The 15,753-nt window shown below is 36.8% G+C and overlaps 1 protein-coding gene across 5 annotated transcripts in view; it reads right to left on the bottom strand.

The window, feature by feature from the left end:
- Positions 1 to 15,753, bottom strand: part of FAF1 (Fas associated factor 1) — a 145,110-nt gene that overhangs the window by 114,393 nt on the left and 14,964 nt on the right. For all 5 annotated transcript variants that reach the window (XM_040704871.2, XM_040704872.2, XM_015291225.4 and 2 more), the window contains one exon: positions 12,406 to 12,474. Coding sequence is in view for 2 of the 5 variants with exons in the window: in XM_015291225.4 (XP_015146711.1) it covers positions 12,406 to 12,474 (69 nt within the window). In the remaining 3 variants the exon portion in view is untranslated. The remainder of the gene's footprint in view (positions 1 to 12,405; positions 12,475 to 15,753) is intronic.

Here is a 15,753-nt window from a genome sequence, read left to right on the forward strand (position 1 = left end):
GGGGGGGGGGAATCAATACATTTGTCAGTGAAGAGAGAGCAGAAGAGCTTGAAAGATAAATTCTATCCCTTAATTTTAATAATCTTTATGATCACTATTGTTGTCACAGGAATATATTTGCTAGACTTGGTATTTGTTAAGAGTTTGTAGCACCCCACCACTAATCCCCACTCCCTGCTGTACCACCAGCACATGTTACTACCAGCACTTCTAATTTGAGTAACATCCACTCTTGTGTGTCAGAGACACCTGACCTGCTGGCCTGTATACCTGAGGAGTGACTGGTCCTCAATGAAGACAAAGCTGAAATTTAGAAGCTCAGACTCCTTAGTACTACAGCAGGATTAAGTCAAATACTGTGACTATGGACTGTCATCATCCATCATCATTTTTACAAATCAGTATTTACAGATGTGGCTTAAACAAGAAGTGTCCAATAAACATACAGGTAGAATAAACCAAGATTTAAATCCTATGTTTCTTCTCTGAATACATGAGTTTTTACAGTTTCTGTTAACAATTAATAAACAAGGGTTAACAACTGAAGTCAAAGTATTACTACTGAACTCAAACTAACTTTGATACTGTAACAAGATGCGCAAAACATTACAGGAGGACAGCAAAAAAACAGGCACAAAAGGGCTGGAGGTATCTATAAGCTACAGCAACTACCCACAAGGCTGTATCAAATTACAGAGAAAACAGCTTCCTAGCAGAACACGTTTTAAATTAGTTTATCCATCATGCATGGCAATAACCAGAAGATTCTTTTTAATGCGTCTCATTTATCATCAGTGTGGTTTTTGCAGTCATACACAGCTCTTGATCATGTTCACCTAATAAACCTCCAGGAAAAAGTGGGAGGTTCTAGTTAGTTAACTAACTAGAAAAACTAGTTAGTTTTTCTGTATTGGCCTCAATACTCTTAATCAAGATACGCAAGTTGGTCAAGAGACAAAAACATCCTTTATTTTGCATCTGTAGGATATGAAAACCAAATAGAGGTTCTGGCTCCACAGGGCCAGTGACAATCTGGAGAAAAAGAAACTGCTTCAGCAATAAAGAAATACAGCACAGCAGGGCATCCCCACATTTCTTCGGTCAAAGCTCATGTCTCAATCTCAGAGGATTAAATCAGCTCATTTTTTCTAGGCCTAACCAGAGGGGCTAAATATGATAGAGGCTCCAAGCAATTTTCTTTAAATCTGAATAATACATTTGTTCAAGCCCCCAGTTCTGTACACTTGATAACATTTAAGGGGCACAACACTAAGGAAAAACAGCAGCAGCATTATGTTTTTGATGGAAAGACCTCTATTAACCAAACACAGTAAAAACAGTCAGGACACTGTTTATTAAGCAAAATGGAAAACTAAAAATATGTAGATGACAAATGGTGGCAGTGCAGACGTAGATACTGCATAAACATTAAACATTCATGTTCTTACAAGGCATCTATAGGTGAACACTGCAAAAAAAATGGGACCAACCATACACTTTAGGATTTCATAGCAGGAATGTTGTGACTAAAAATAAACTAGTAAGTGAACACATTAAGGTGCTTCCAGACTCTTCTTCCACAGCTTCAGTCCCATTTGAGAGAGGATCGGCTCTCTGTAGTGAAGCAAACATTCAAAGGTATTAATTTTTGTCTTTCCAAACAGGGATCATCTGAGCATCAAAACCAGCATGTGTGACTAATACATAGTAGTTAAAGATATTAAATCTGCTTGTGAGTTATTAAATTAAGATGCACGTCTGGCTCAGAACATTTCTTCAGCTTGAGGATGTTACCAGGGAAGCAGCAGTACGTGCTTACTTCGTTCTCGCAGTGTATAACCACTGGTGTCCTCAACTTCAACTTTTGTTTGGTTGGTTGGCTTTTTTTGCATGTTCTAATACTATCAGTATTTAAAGAGTTCAGCTCAATGTAACTGGAAAATTATAGTGTTTTTATAAGATTTTTCCCAAAGCTAAAGATATTAGGTGTGTCACAATGCTACCCGTGTACCAAACCTAGTGTAATCTTGTTCAGACATCATACAAATGAACAGAAGCAAGGACATAATTATTGCTTCAGTGACAATATTCAAACAACTACAAGGTTCACAACTTACTTAGGCAATTTTCACCCAAATTGAGTTATTCTTTATTTATATATTTTGCTTAGAGACTATCATATATCCAAGAGATGAAATTACTTAAGAATTCACTAAGTCCAGCATAACCTGACTTAAACTGGCTCATTTTTGACTAGACAGACATCCAGAAGTTCCAATATTACAACTCTGAGTCTCCTTCATCTAACAGTGTAAGTCATACTGAGAATGATGACTAAGAATCTTGTTCATTCAGAGAATAGAAAGACAAGAAGACAACATAATACTGGACTGACGAGTGCCAATTACAAAGGTCAAAGTAACAATACTTTTTCCTGGTATTAGCTTCACAGCAGCAAGTTTCCAATTTCAGTATCAAAATACATTAAATCCAATGGAGCAGTAGGATTAATAAAAGGTTATTAAATCCATTAAATGTTTGGGCAACTCAGGAACTCAGTAGTACTCTACAGACTACAATCATTTAAGTGCCTGAAGAATGCTGTGAAGCAGACTCTTAAATTTAAAGCCTTTCCTCAAGGGAACACTCACTGAAATAGTCACACGTATTCAGAATTGACTAATCTATCTTTTACTGGTACAAAACAGCGTTAGAGGAAAAGAAAAACAAGATCAACCTTTTTTAATAACCTGGTGAAATAACAACGTCGAAGACTTCTCTCAAAACACAAACTTATGGTACTGACCATTAAAAAATAATTAAGCACATCTCATTGTGTCTCTCATCCTGGAGGGAGGAAATGACGAAAAATGCATCATTTAAGATAGTACAAACTTATCTTCTGAGCTTAAAATACTCAGTGGTTATCACTAGGCTTGAAAATAGACCGGATACTGACTTTTAATAGACAAAAATCTTGCATTTTCAACAGAACTGATCTTGGCATTGCCATGTTTTTAACAGGTAACGCCAGATGCAGTTATGTCAAAATATTTGTTCTGACCTCCTAATACTACAAATTTAATCAACTCTATAAAAATTATGTGTATGTAGAAAATTCTCCTGTGATCTGATTATAACCATATAAAGTGGAAAATTTGGGAACCAGAAAAGTTTTACTCACCAACACTGACAAAAACATACAGCAAGTACTTGTCAAATAACGCACACAAATTGGATTAATAAAACGAAGGCTTACTGAAATCAGCTGTAATACAATCACTTCCTCCTGCACTAAGACACAAGATTCCCAAGCAAAGAAACATGGCTTCTACCCAACTTTGCACAACTGTCTAATCCTGCCTGTTACATGTATGTCAGCAATCTGTCATCCTAAATGTGAAATTCTGTAAAATGTTCTGCACAGATATAAATTATTTTAGACTAGACATTTTTACAGACAAGATTCACTCTCACCTTCCTACACAGATACTTGAAAACTACTATTTTAACAAGTAATGACTGTTTTGGGCTCAAGTTACAACAACTATTATTCGGCTTGGATTTTTAAATGAATGCATTCATTTTAAAATTTTCTTAACAATTACTTACTATGCCCCAGCAATAAATTAACGGGAGCAACCTCTACCTTTGTTACCATTACCAGGCTGTACAAAGCATAGAAAAGAGTGAGCATTTTCCTGCAGTTTGCATTATACTTGCTGGCACTTCCCCAGCTTTGCGAGTCTCAAAGTATTTCCAAGCGCTAGACGTTAAGTTACACCCACAGTTCTTACCAAATGCCAACATTTGTCCCCATCGTGGTTAAAATTTAACCAAAAGCTGTAATTGAACTACAATGAAATGTCTTTCTATGCATTCTGCTTTATTTCAGCTTGCTTTCTTTATAACAAATATAGTTCATGAAAAGCTGTGAAACAATAGAATTACTAATAAAGCAAAAAATTAACATTTCATCAAAAATGCCACATGAATATATTCATACAGATGATTCACATCATCAGCAAGAGAGCAAGCGTTGAAATAGTTTGCAATTAGCACTCCAGATGTGGTTTCCCACTTTTCCCCACTTCTTTGGTGGCTTCAACAAACTTCTTCCTGTAGCTCATACAACATGCCGAAATGCACTAGGAAGCCTTTCAACAGTTAGATATACTTCCATAATCCTGGGGAAAAAAACCCACACTTTACACGGTCCTTTAATTGTATACTGTCACTGCATAATTCCACAAATAAACCTCAATCTCAATAACAGATTGACAAATGGATGCATTCTTATGGTGTAATGAAAATAAAAAACATGAGCACATAAATAAAGAAGCTTATTGATCAGTATCAAAACACTACTGTCAACAGAAGAAAAAAGGAAAAGAACCTACTCCAGAACTACCCGTTTAAAAATCATATATTCACGCACGGGAAAATGATTATGGGTTATGATATAACTGCTGATTTCTGACACATATACACTCACTTTGGCTCTACTGATTAATGTCATGCATTTTTTACACTAATACTGCTTCATCACAGAAAGAAAAGCTTATGCTTGATATCAAAGCATATTTTGTTACTCCTTAAAACTCCTAAACTAGACAACAGGAGAGACAGATAAAACAAAGGCTGAACCTGAAAAAAAAAAAAACTATATTCTGAACTCCCACACTTCTATCCCTCCCCAGATTACTTTATGTAAATTTGAATGGCAAGGTTGTAAATTTGAACGGGAAAGGTTGGGGATGGCTACCCCAAGATAACACATTTTTTGTTCAACTTTAAAATTGCTTACTGTTGTGACATGCTAGATCCCAGTCAGTATTACACAGATAGAATGTGGATGAGATCTCATGATGCAACATGATTTTAAAAAATCCTGGAAGTGTTGTATATAGAATAAGGTTCCTTTTACTGAAAAGGCATAACACAAAATGTCCTGACAGATTCCAAATTACTCTTACTGTAGTCCACAGACTGCTTAATCACTAATCAATAATAAAGAATATTTATACAACATTTAGCTTATTTTGGAAGCCAGAAAATGCGGAGCTCAAGTATGCAGCGTACAATCTGCCTACAGTGTTTCAGACAAGGCTGTGTTTCTGGCACTGCACCAACCAGGTCTTCCAGGATCAGATAGTTTATTGAAATAAAACTAGGACAGAACACAGTTAAGATACTCAATAGTAAAATATTTATATCGTTTTCCAAAATACCCTGCTCTGAAAGTCTGGTGGGTCCAGATGACTCCTAGCTGACCGCGGTCTGGTCTTCCACGTTAAGGTTCACTTGCAAAACAGTCACAGAATCCGCAGGCGCTGGTTCCCAAATTAAATAAATTACTTCATTTTACTCCTACTCATACATTCCCAGCATGATTTCATGACAGACTAATTGCTTGTCAAACACACATTTAGAAAATGTATGCAATTTTCAGTTCAACTAGTTATAGAGTAATACACGGCAAACTGCTTTCAGATATCTTAAAACACCAATTACCATCCACTTAACTATTAATACACTCCAGAAATTTGCTCTTAAATTGCAATGTTTAAGGACAAATTAACGCTAAGCAATCTGCACACAGGCTGCCAATCCAGACATAGAATCCTTTGAAAATAAGTATTTGTGAAATGTAAGGCAGGTGGGTAATGTATGCATACAGCTAAAGTCATACTCAGGCACTACTGTTATCTCAGGTCCTGATTTTTTGTTGTTCTCAGAGCACAAAAAGTTATCTACTACAACAGACCCTTTTCTTCATGAAATGAAATCAAAGTTTTCTAGTCCCCTTGCTTTCACCACGTAAGACAAAGTTCAAGGAGCTCATTTATTCAGTAACTACATGCTGTCTATTTAGAAAAAAGACACAATGCCTACATGACTTTACAATGTTGATGTGAACGTTTCACCTAAAAAAAAAATCTGCTCAGCTACATTTCTGGCCAGATATTAAAACTTCAGTTTAATTAAACTTCTTCAATGCAGCCAAAGCAGTTAAAATACAGCAATAACAATTCCTTTGTTATGCTCCAGTGAGTGAAGCACGCATTTCCTACTAGAAATATTAAATCAATAGTAATGAAACAAATGGAATTATTTTAGATTAGCATAATCCCTTTAGTGCCTAGGAAACTGACAATTTGCCAGTTAAACATTACACATTTGCTAAAATACTGAAGGGATGGAAGGTATAGATCTCTTCACACATACTGAGAAAATACTATACTTTAACAGCAAGTAAAGGATATCAATTTAGAAGACACTCTGTCCAAGGTTTGACATCTACGCTACACCAGTCTTACCCTATATTAAATATCTTACGCTATTACACACCCTTCTTCAAAAAAATAAAGTGAAAATTAGGCCCTTCTGCTGAATGAGCAAAACCACAAACCATATATGAAACAGCACTAAAGAAACCACGTTTAAACCCATGACTCTTAGCTGCCTTAAGTAAAATTAAAAACCAGGAACTACTTCCATGAGAGGCATCCATTTTCATTCTTCCAAAAAACTGCCTTCAAACTGGAGGCCAAAACAATTCACATATTTAGCCCCAGCTCTTGGTTTCCATAAAGCTGTAAACTTTATACCCCTTGCCTCAATCATGGTAGGTCAAAGTGATTCTTAGAAAAAGTTCATCACCTACGAAACAAATAATTGTACAGTGTTAAAACTGTAGCAGTGCCTTACAAATAGGAGGCAAGAACGAACATCACTGAAGAACACCAGATTTCCAGAATGATAGCTCAAGTCTTCTCACGTGCTGAAGCTTCCAAGACCTTTTCCATGAATGTCACAGATGTTTCAACAGAGCATTTACAGAAATTCAAACTGTTTTCACAAATATCCCAAGCAGACATGGAAATCTGCTCAGGGGTGGGAAACAATTTGTATTTCTAGCCTTCACCTGCCTTGGAACCAAAAAAGACAAAGACGGATCAATTCAGGAAACCAGATGTCCCCCTGTGTCTAGTATATGACACAGCTATTAATTGCTGGGGTGAGGAGCATGTGGGGAGGGTTTTTCTAATACCTGGATAGTCACAAGCAAGATCAATGGGAATCTAATGAAGTTTTGGTATAGAAGACTTGAAATGAGGAAAATAAGTCTGTATAGAAAGATTTGAGAACTGAAATGAGAGGAACTACTCCTTTCCCTGCCTCTTCACAGGGGGAACACTGTGAAATGAGATTCTTGAGTATTTACGCAGTATCAGCTACAGCTTTGACTGTAATTTTAACAGGGCTCCTAAAAAAAAAATTCAAAAATTATGTTAATGAGGCCAGAAGCATCTGGCGGAAGCAGTTGGGATTTGGTCATATCAAGGAAACTGGGCTGCCATGTTACTGTCAGAGGTGATCTTCCTTCTTTGAAACACATTACTGAGGTGATATAGAAATACTCTTATTCTGCATTCCACAAACTAAGAATCTTAACTGTCTCCCTAAGTATTAGTCGTTGGAGTTCTGTGTGTGTATTTTTTTCTTTAATAGATGGAAGTGCACACTGCTACATGGAAAGCCATACCATGCTTACAACTACCCAAGATCTGCACATTCCAGTCTTCAGTGTAGAAAATATACAAAAAGGGAAGAAACACCTGCTTTATGTGAGACTAAGGCATTCAAAAGTAAATAATAAAGCATGATTAATAAATCCATTAATAAATCCATTGTTAAGAATAGCTGGTCATCTTTGCCAATGCTTAGCTGCACCAAACTTCCATAAGATACATAGCGATCATATGAGCTTACTCAAGGATATAAAAATGTCACTTGGAAGCTGCAAAGCAACTGGAAATACAGAGAACAACAAAGTAAAGGATTTTTGCAAGCAGGGATCCTGATATAATGTAAAATAAAGACTTTCAAAAGGGTCTTCTGTAAGTCCCTAGAAGCTTACATACAGTTTGTCTCCTACTCTGCAGGAGATTAATGCTGCACAAGAAGCCTTGTAACTCCTGTATTTCATGTAGAACAGGCACCACAGTTTACCAGCACTGGGGGAAGCCTGTTCACCAGCAGTACTTGCCACTGTCACCTCTGAGCTTTCTTTCCCCTCAGCTCTTCTGATAGCACCATTCTGAGCAGTGTCCAGGCTGCTCAACATGGCAACAGCAAGAATTAACTAACTGAGCTGAACATATCTGACAGGACACCAAGATGCTGAAGACAAAATTTGAAATTGGAAAAAGAAAAAGGATACAAACCTCTTGTTCTCACATGATTGTTCATGCGAACACAGAGAAAATGTTATAAAAGCACAGACACATACGTGTTCCTAACAGTGAAAATCCTTCAGGTGGTCGCCTTCACCATTCCAACAGTAAGTGCTGTCAGATGCGTACCACGGCCAGTGTGTGGTCAAAAGTCAAGAAAACAGAAGGTCAACAATACAAGATAGAAGGGTTAGATGCGATGAACACAATCACTGTCACATGTAGGCCTGGTTCTGCAGGCGCTGAAACACAGACAGCTTAGAATGAAATGAGCTGACAGGCATGTGACAACATCACCCCAACATTTAAGGAAAAGAAATGGCCCTACGCCAAACAAATTAATCACCTGGGTTCTGGGTGCAATCTAATTTAAATCAACTTAAAAAAAAAAACCTACAGAGATACATCAATGTTTCTGCAGGGCAAATCAATTGGAAGAATAAAAAAGACGAAAGTAATTTCTGGTGTTTTAGTTCTTACCAGTTCGTACTGAGATTTACTACACATTATAACCAAAGAACTAAGTTAATATTTAGGAAGTAGCAAAAGACATAAATAATGGACTGTTGTTAACTGTCAAGGGGCAGTGGAGCATCTTCTGACCAGATTTCCAACAGAAACAGAGAAGAAAAATTGCAAAGCCCTCTCTCGCTTTTCTCAGTTCAAGCTTTTCTTGCTTTTTTACTTCCTTCTTTCCAAAGGACATCAGACAGAAGAAAACACAAGAATAAAGTGTAAACAAAATGCATACTTCTATTAAAAAACTAAGTCAAACCAAACAATCTTCTGTATAAGTTATACGCTAAAATGAAAACAGAAAACCCTACACTTGAGGGCTGAAGCTTTTTAAAAACAGATGTTCAAAATATACAATTTTCTTCTTCCAAGATACAGACATGGGTTTTTGTCAGCTGATTCTTGGAAGCAATGTAAGAAAGGAACTGCAAGTCATCACATTTCCAGGTGCACTGAACTGCTGGTTTCACTGAAATTATAGCGTGCTTCAAACACGGAATAACAAAGCTAAGCACAGCAGGAAGGCACAAAGGCCTTTTTAAGAGTTCATTTTGAATAGAAAACAGATTTTTTGTGAGTTTTTTTCTTATATATTATTATACACATGATGTTTACAGTGAAGGGAACGTGGGATAACTCCACCTTAATTTTGATTAAACTGACTTTCCTCAAAGTGTTATGCTAAGCAGTATCCACATCACCATATCTATTGGAAAAACGTAATAAAAACAACTGAAGGAGTAACAACAGAAATGCTCATATGGAAAAAGGTAGGAAAAAAGAAATCAAGCAATGAATCCTGTTTTTCATACCAAAAAAAATCTGTTCTGACTAGATTTTATGTACAGGATAACAGGAGAGCAGAGTTACCACATATGTAATACCCTCATATACATCGAAGTCCATATCACGTAGGGCCAAGAAGCAGATTAGGAATTTCTGTATTAATAGGTCATTTCCCTTAAATATATACTATCAGAAACAATTCAAAAAAGACATACTTGGGACTTTTACATCCTTTTTACATACATACTTTTACACACTTTTATTCCCTTTATACAAAGTTTAAAATACATTTATATTGTCATTCTTACCTCCAAATGTCAAAACAGAAGGTTTTGAATGAGAAAACTATTAAACCATCAAATTTTACAGCACATAGAAATTCCTAACTTTTACAATAAATTTTAACATCTGAGGAAGCAAATTGCTTGGTCTCAGAGAAGCAACACTCAGGAAGCAACAAACCAGCACTCCTAGCAGGCTTAAGAGTTGCTGGATCCATTTATTGAAGAACAGTTTTATGGTGATGAAGACCTAAAAATAAAAATCACTGTGTTATCTACATCAATCTTCTATGCTTCACTGAACATCTGTAGCATTTCATCACTTGGCCTTAAATAAACACAATAAATAGGTTACAGAGTTTCAATATATTTAAAAAAAAAGTAAACTGCTATTTGCAGCAGACCACAACAAAGGTCAATTCATTAATTCATATGCAACAGAAGGAAATCAGTTATTGGCAAGATTAGACTTCATGATCCCATCAAGCAATTCATACGTTGTTACTGCAGGGAAATTCCTCTGCAGCAATCTCATTATCAATTTGATTTTGAGCACTTGAAACCTAGCAATACAATGTTTATGAGTGGCAGCTTCCTGTATCACTTTAAACTGCTACAAATGTGATTTCAACACCGTAAAACATACACAACTCAGATTTAAATCCAATTTGTTTAGTCTAAGTGGAAGATAAACTAATGCCTCCAAGTATTCCGCATTAAGGGAGATAAATGAAGACCAGGGAGGTGTGAACATGACAGAAATAGGATCTTTACAAGTTCAAAAATTGTTGATGTTTCCATTCTAAAATGGAAAGAAAAAAAATAATTCAGATGCATTCTTAATTTAAAAAAAATAAAAGGCTGCCAGAACAACGAAACCAGGAAAGAATCATAAAATTGCTCAGGTTGGAAAAGACCCTAAAGATCATCAAGTCCAACCACAAAGCTCCTTAGAGCTCACTCAGGCTTGGATTGCTGGTTTGTTTTGTTTAAAAAGGTAAGACCTCATGTCCAAAAAAAATAAAAAGCAAAAAAAACAGCAACACTCAGTCAAGTTACAGGAAGGAGATGGGTGACATTTTAACCCTTGTACTAAAATCTACTAACAGGACCAGGGGGAAAAAAAAAAAAAAAAAACTATGAAGAAAATAAGCAGTAGGAACATTGCATCAGGGCAAACAAATTCTCAAGACTACCTAAAAATACAACTTTTGTAGTGTGAGGCTTCTTGCATATCCATTTTCATATTTTCCTTCTCAGCTAAAAAGTTTCAAGACCTTTTGGTTTGATCAAAAACAAAGCATTCCCTCCTCCCCAGCTTCTTGGCACAGCTTCTGTACTCGACTACTGAACCACAGGGCAGGGAGGCACAACACAAGCACACAGATAATACCTATGCAGTAAGCATGTAAAGAATTATTAGTGTACAATTTCATTCTACACTTTTAAAATAGGTTTCTCATCAGTTGTTAACTTTTTTCGTGTGCTGTTCTGACTTTTGAAATGCTGAAATCCCTTGCCTAACGACAAGATGTTTAATTCTCTCAAGATAGAAACTCCTGGTCTTCTTACATTCTGCCAAATTTCATCTTCTCTTTCTTTACTCTTCTGCACAATTTAGCATCCGCTCCCCTTTCTACAAGAAGTCTGCTCTTACTAAGAGAGAGCCAATGTCCTATTAATGACAGGAGCTTAGGGCGTTTTTGTCACTTCTACCCATTCCAACTCATTTTTTTTCCTTCCACCACTTACCATTCCCCTTTTGTAGACACTATCCTGAAGTACCTCTTACATCCTTAACCTTTTTTCCTTTCTTACTTTCCATGTCTTTTTTAAGCATGCATTTCTGGGACATTACTTCTTTCCCTACTACATTTTACTTCTAGATCATTTAATCATCACAAATAAGATGAAGAATGTAGAGGTATTATCATAGGTGTAAATACTTCACTCCCTTTGGTTCATTCTGGAGTCTCAAGAGAAAATAAATAAATAATAAAACAACTCCTCTTTATTGTTCTTCACATTTTTTTTTTCCCATCACAATTCTCTCATTCAGCATCACCTGTGATCATTTATTGTAACGCATACAACTTTACAATTTACAAGCCACCCCAAAATCCCATCCAACTGATTTAATGCATCATATTAAGAACCTTACAACCCGGAAAGAATGCATAACACTATTCCTTGCCTTCATGTAACAAATACTTTAACTTGCAAAACAGCCCAGCCCACGCTGTGTCACAACAAACTACTATGACTAAGGGTGTTTTAAATTGTACCATCCTGCCAACACACAGTTGCACTTTCCTGTTTAAAAACATTAATGACTAAAATTTTAAATTCATACTTTTGCATATGCTTTCTGGTATGTCACAGTTTCATAGCTTCAAGTTAGCATTGGACAAACTATACTGAGTCTTTATTTTGCAACGTCATGATACAAGCAAGAACTGGAAAATAAGCCTGCATGTAACTTGCTTGCCCCAGCCATACAACTTTGAAACAAAGACAATAGCTGTCTCAGCAGGATGGCACACCACTGTTCATCTGACAAGTCATTCTCTTAGAATACTTACCACTAAATCCCAGTTATTTTGTTCAAGCAAAGTTATAGCTTCATCGATATTTTCTATACCAGTACAAGCCTAGAAAGAAAAAGAAGCAGTAAACTGAATTAAAAGCATTGATCAAAGTAAGCATTAATACTTAGGATTAATTTCAGTAGAATGACAGGAAATGTATAGGTTTTTTATTTCTGCTAGGAGAGCTTTAAACACCACAGATCTGAGTACAATTCCGTCTTCCACCAGAGAACTCTTGTGTAACCTTGAACAAGCCACAGAAGGAAGCAAGACAAAGTAGTTATTTGCAAAATTAGGACAACAGTGCTGTCTCATAAAGGTGTTTTGAGAGTTCTACATTGGAAATTCTGAAACACTCACGCTCTCTTAAAAGGGACCACAAAAATATTTAAAATGGTAAGTCTGGGGTGGTTGGAGTACTTTGTCTCAAACCAAAACCAACTCTACCGCCTCTACCAACGCCTTTTACCCCTACACACTGTGGGTGTTGCACAGCACTGCTAAGTGGAGAAAAAGGTGGCAAGTGAGACGTTTTGCTCAAACTAGTACAGACGAGGAACCTGGTGAAACTGTTTAAAATGAAGTCTATACAATGAAACATTTACTTTCAGACAAAATGCCTGAATGTTGTTCCAGCACTATACTCTGGCTTCATGTAACTCAAGTAATCTAATACAACAGCAACTCTAAAGTAGTGGTAAAATCCATCAAAATGGTACTGCAAATTGAACTCAGCTCCAAATGCAAGAGAGCATCCCGTTCATCTTTTACAAGATCTCAGCCATGATCGTGTTCCTTCTGTTCCATCATGCAGTTTTATGTAACTTTTATATACATTTCTTTTTATGTATCATATAAAATAGGGAATTTTTTAAATATAGTTCAACAGTAATAGAACAGAATCAGATAGCAGGAGCAAAGATTCCAAAGACTTATCGCTTTCCTTTAAGCATTGAAAGAGAGAAATGGCAGAGAAGGGAGCACAGAAACAAGTACTTAAAGCCATCAGGCCATACTGAAAGTGATGCTGACAGCTCTGCTGCAATGTACTCAGACAAACTCTCAAAGTGACAGTCTGAGGTTGATTGATAAAGTGAAACACACTTAAAGTCCGGGCATTTTAAAAAACAACATTGAGATTTCATTTTTCAGATTGACTGTTCTTGTTAGGTGCCAATAAAAGAGAAAACAAGTGTTTTGGAATTACAAGGCTACTGATTAATGTAAACCACAAAGATGATGTTTTAAAATCTTCCTTAGCATGCCTGAATGTCACAGTTGCAGCAGACTATGATTTCAGAAAAACATTTCAACACGGAGGAGGAGAATTGATTCAGACACTACAAGCTGTCAAATACAAATTTCTGTCTCAAGTCACGCTCCATCACTGGTCTAAACATGAGTACAAAAAATAAAAAAATAAAGAAAGGGTTTGTTTCCTGAATTACAAATTCAAGAAAATCATCTGGTTTGAACCTCAATTATTTTCCCTAAGGTGAAGCACCCAAGACATGGCCTCACTGACAGCCATGACATCAATGGCTTCTGGAGGGCAGGATGAGTCCCAGCACAGTCTGGCTGACACCGGCTTTTGTTTTCCTCTGGAAGTTACACACAGGGAAGCAGCAGGTTCTGTGAGCCACAAAATTAATAAAGTCTAGTTCCTTATGGGTTTGTCTCTCGTGCCTAATTACAAGAGCTGATTTAAGCTTTTCCAATGACTAGAATATTTATGAAGTCTTTTTTTTTTTTTTTTTTGACTTATTTCCACGTTACCTTGTTGTATTTTGATGAAATCTGGAAGAATTTAATTGGTATGAGTACTTGGGTTCAGAAGTTATTTGTGAGGACACCTGGGCACCATAATCTCATATGCATTACTTCTTTAGGAAGCCAGACTAAGAATCACAGGGCTAACTTCTTTACAATACATAAATCATGGGTTTTACTCATTTTTATGCCTTTCATTCTACCCAAGCAAAAATTAGAATTAAAAAAAATTGAACAGGGGGAAAGAACTGAATTCTAACAGAAATAGGAAAAAAACCTCAAGCCACTGGAAAGTATACAAACTCTGAAAAGCAAAAGCATACCTTTGTTATTAAGCAGCTAGAAGCATGATGCGATTTTTTTCACTTCAATTCAGAGATTAACTGATCTTTATAGAATCACCAAGGTTGGAAAAGACCCACAGGATCACCCAGTCCAACCATCCACCCATCACCAGTAGCTCTCACTAAACCATGTCCCTCAACACAACGCCCAAACGTTCCTTGAACACCTCCAGGGTCAGTGACTCCACCACCTCTCTGGGCAGCCCATTCCAGTGCCTGACCACTTCTTCAGAGAAGTCATACTTTCTAATGTCCAGCCTGAACCTCCCCTGGCACAGCTCGAAGCCATTCCCTCTAGTCCTGGCTTGGACCAGTCCTGGCTTGGACCAGCAGTGTGAATTAATTCCAGCACAGTGATTTTTATTCAGATTAATTTTCATAAGAGACCTGATTAATAGAAGGCATTAAATAACTTAAAAGAAAATTCCTACCAGTAAAGTACTAAATCTAAGCAACAACAAGCACGTCCTCCAAGTAAAACCTAAAACTTAAACAAATGACCACAGTAAAGGTAAAACCTTCCACGTTTACTGGTTTGCAAACGTTTATACATCAAAAAGAAATCCAGGAATTTAACCAAAGGACAAAGGGGAAGACAATGTTAGGAAGAGTGCCTTCTCTTCTCTGGATTTTCTCTGAATCTAAAATAGCATTTTTGCCCTTCATAGCAGCTATAGCATTTTTGCAGAGACTGAGCAGTCTCTCCTGGGTTTTTCAGACCACACAAGAGGGAAATGAATGTGAAAATGAATAAACTGTTGTATTTTACTGAACACACAAGAACAGATTCTCAAGGTAAAACTACTGAATGTTAAAGTAACTCTCTCAGCACCTTGCTTTTCCAGACCAGGTGTTTCTATCAGCCAGATTTAGATTTGCATACAGTAAAGTTCCACAGCATTCCTCCAAACATTTTTCACATTGCTTTACAGCTTAACCATCACCTTAGTTACTGATGGAGAGCTTACCCATGCAAAGCTTCAGAGCTATCCACCAGGAGGCCTATCTTTTTTTAATTGGCAAAGTCATCCGAATCACTGTTAAATAGGGAAAAATAAAGTAATCATTGAGGAAATAATTCAGCTGAAGGGCAGACAGTTCCAGGCATCCAAGACAAACCCAGGAGGTGCTTACAGAAAGCTATAATACATGGCAGTAGACTCACTCTTCTAATTCCTTGCAGGGTGGTCTGACCTTGGCAGCCCTAACAGCTGCATCTGGATTTTGA

Source organism: Gallus gallus, chromosome 8 (assembly GCF_016699485.2).
Source record: "Gallus gallus isolate bGalGal1 chromosome 8, bGalGal1.mat.broiler.GRCg7b, whole genome shotgun sequence".
In the NCBI taxonomy this organism is placed as follows: domain Eukaryota; kingdom Metazoa; phylum Chordata; class Aves; order Galliformes; family Phasianidae; genus Gallus; species Gallus gallus.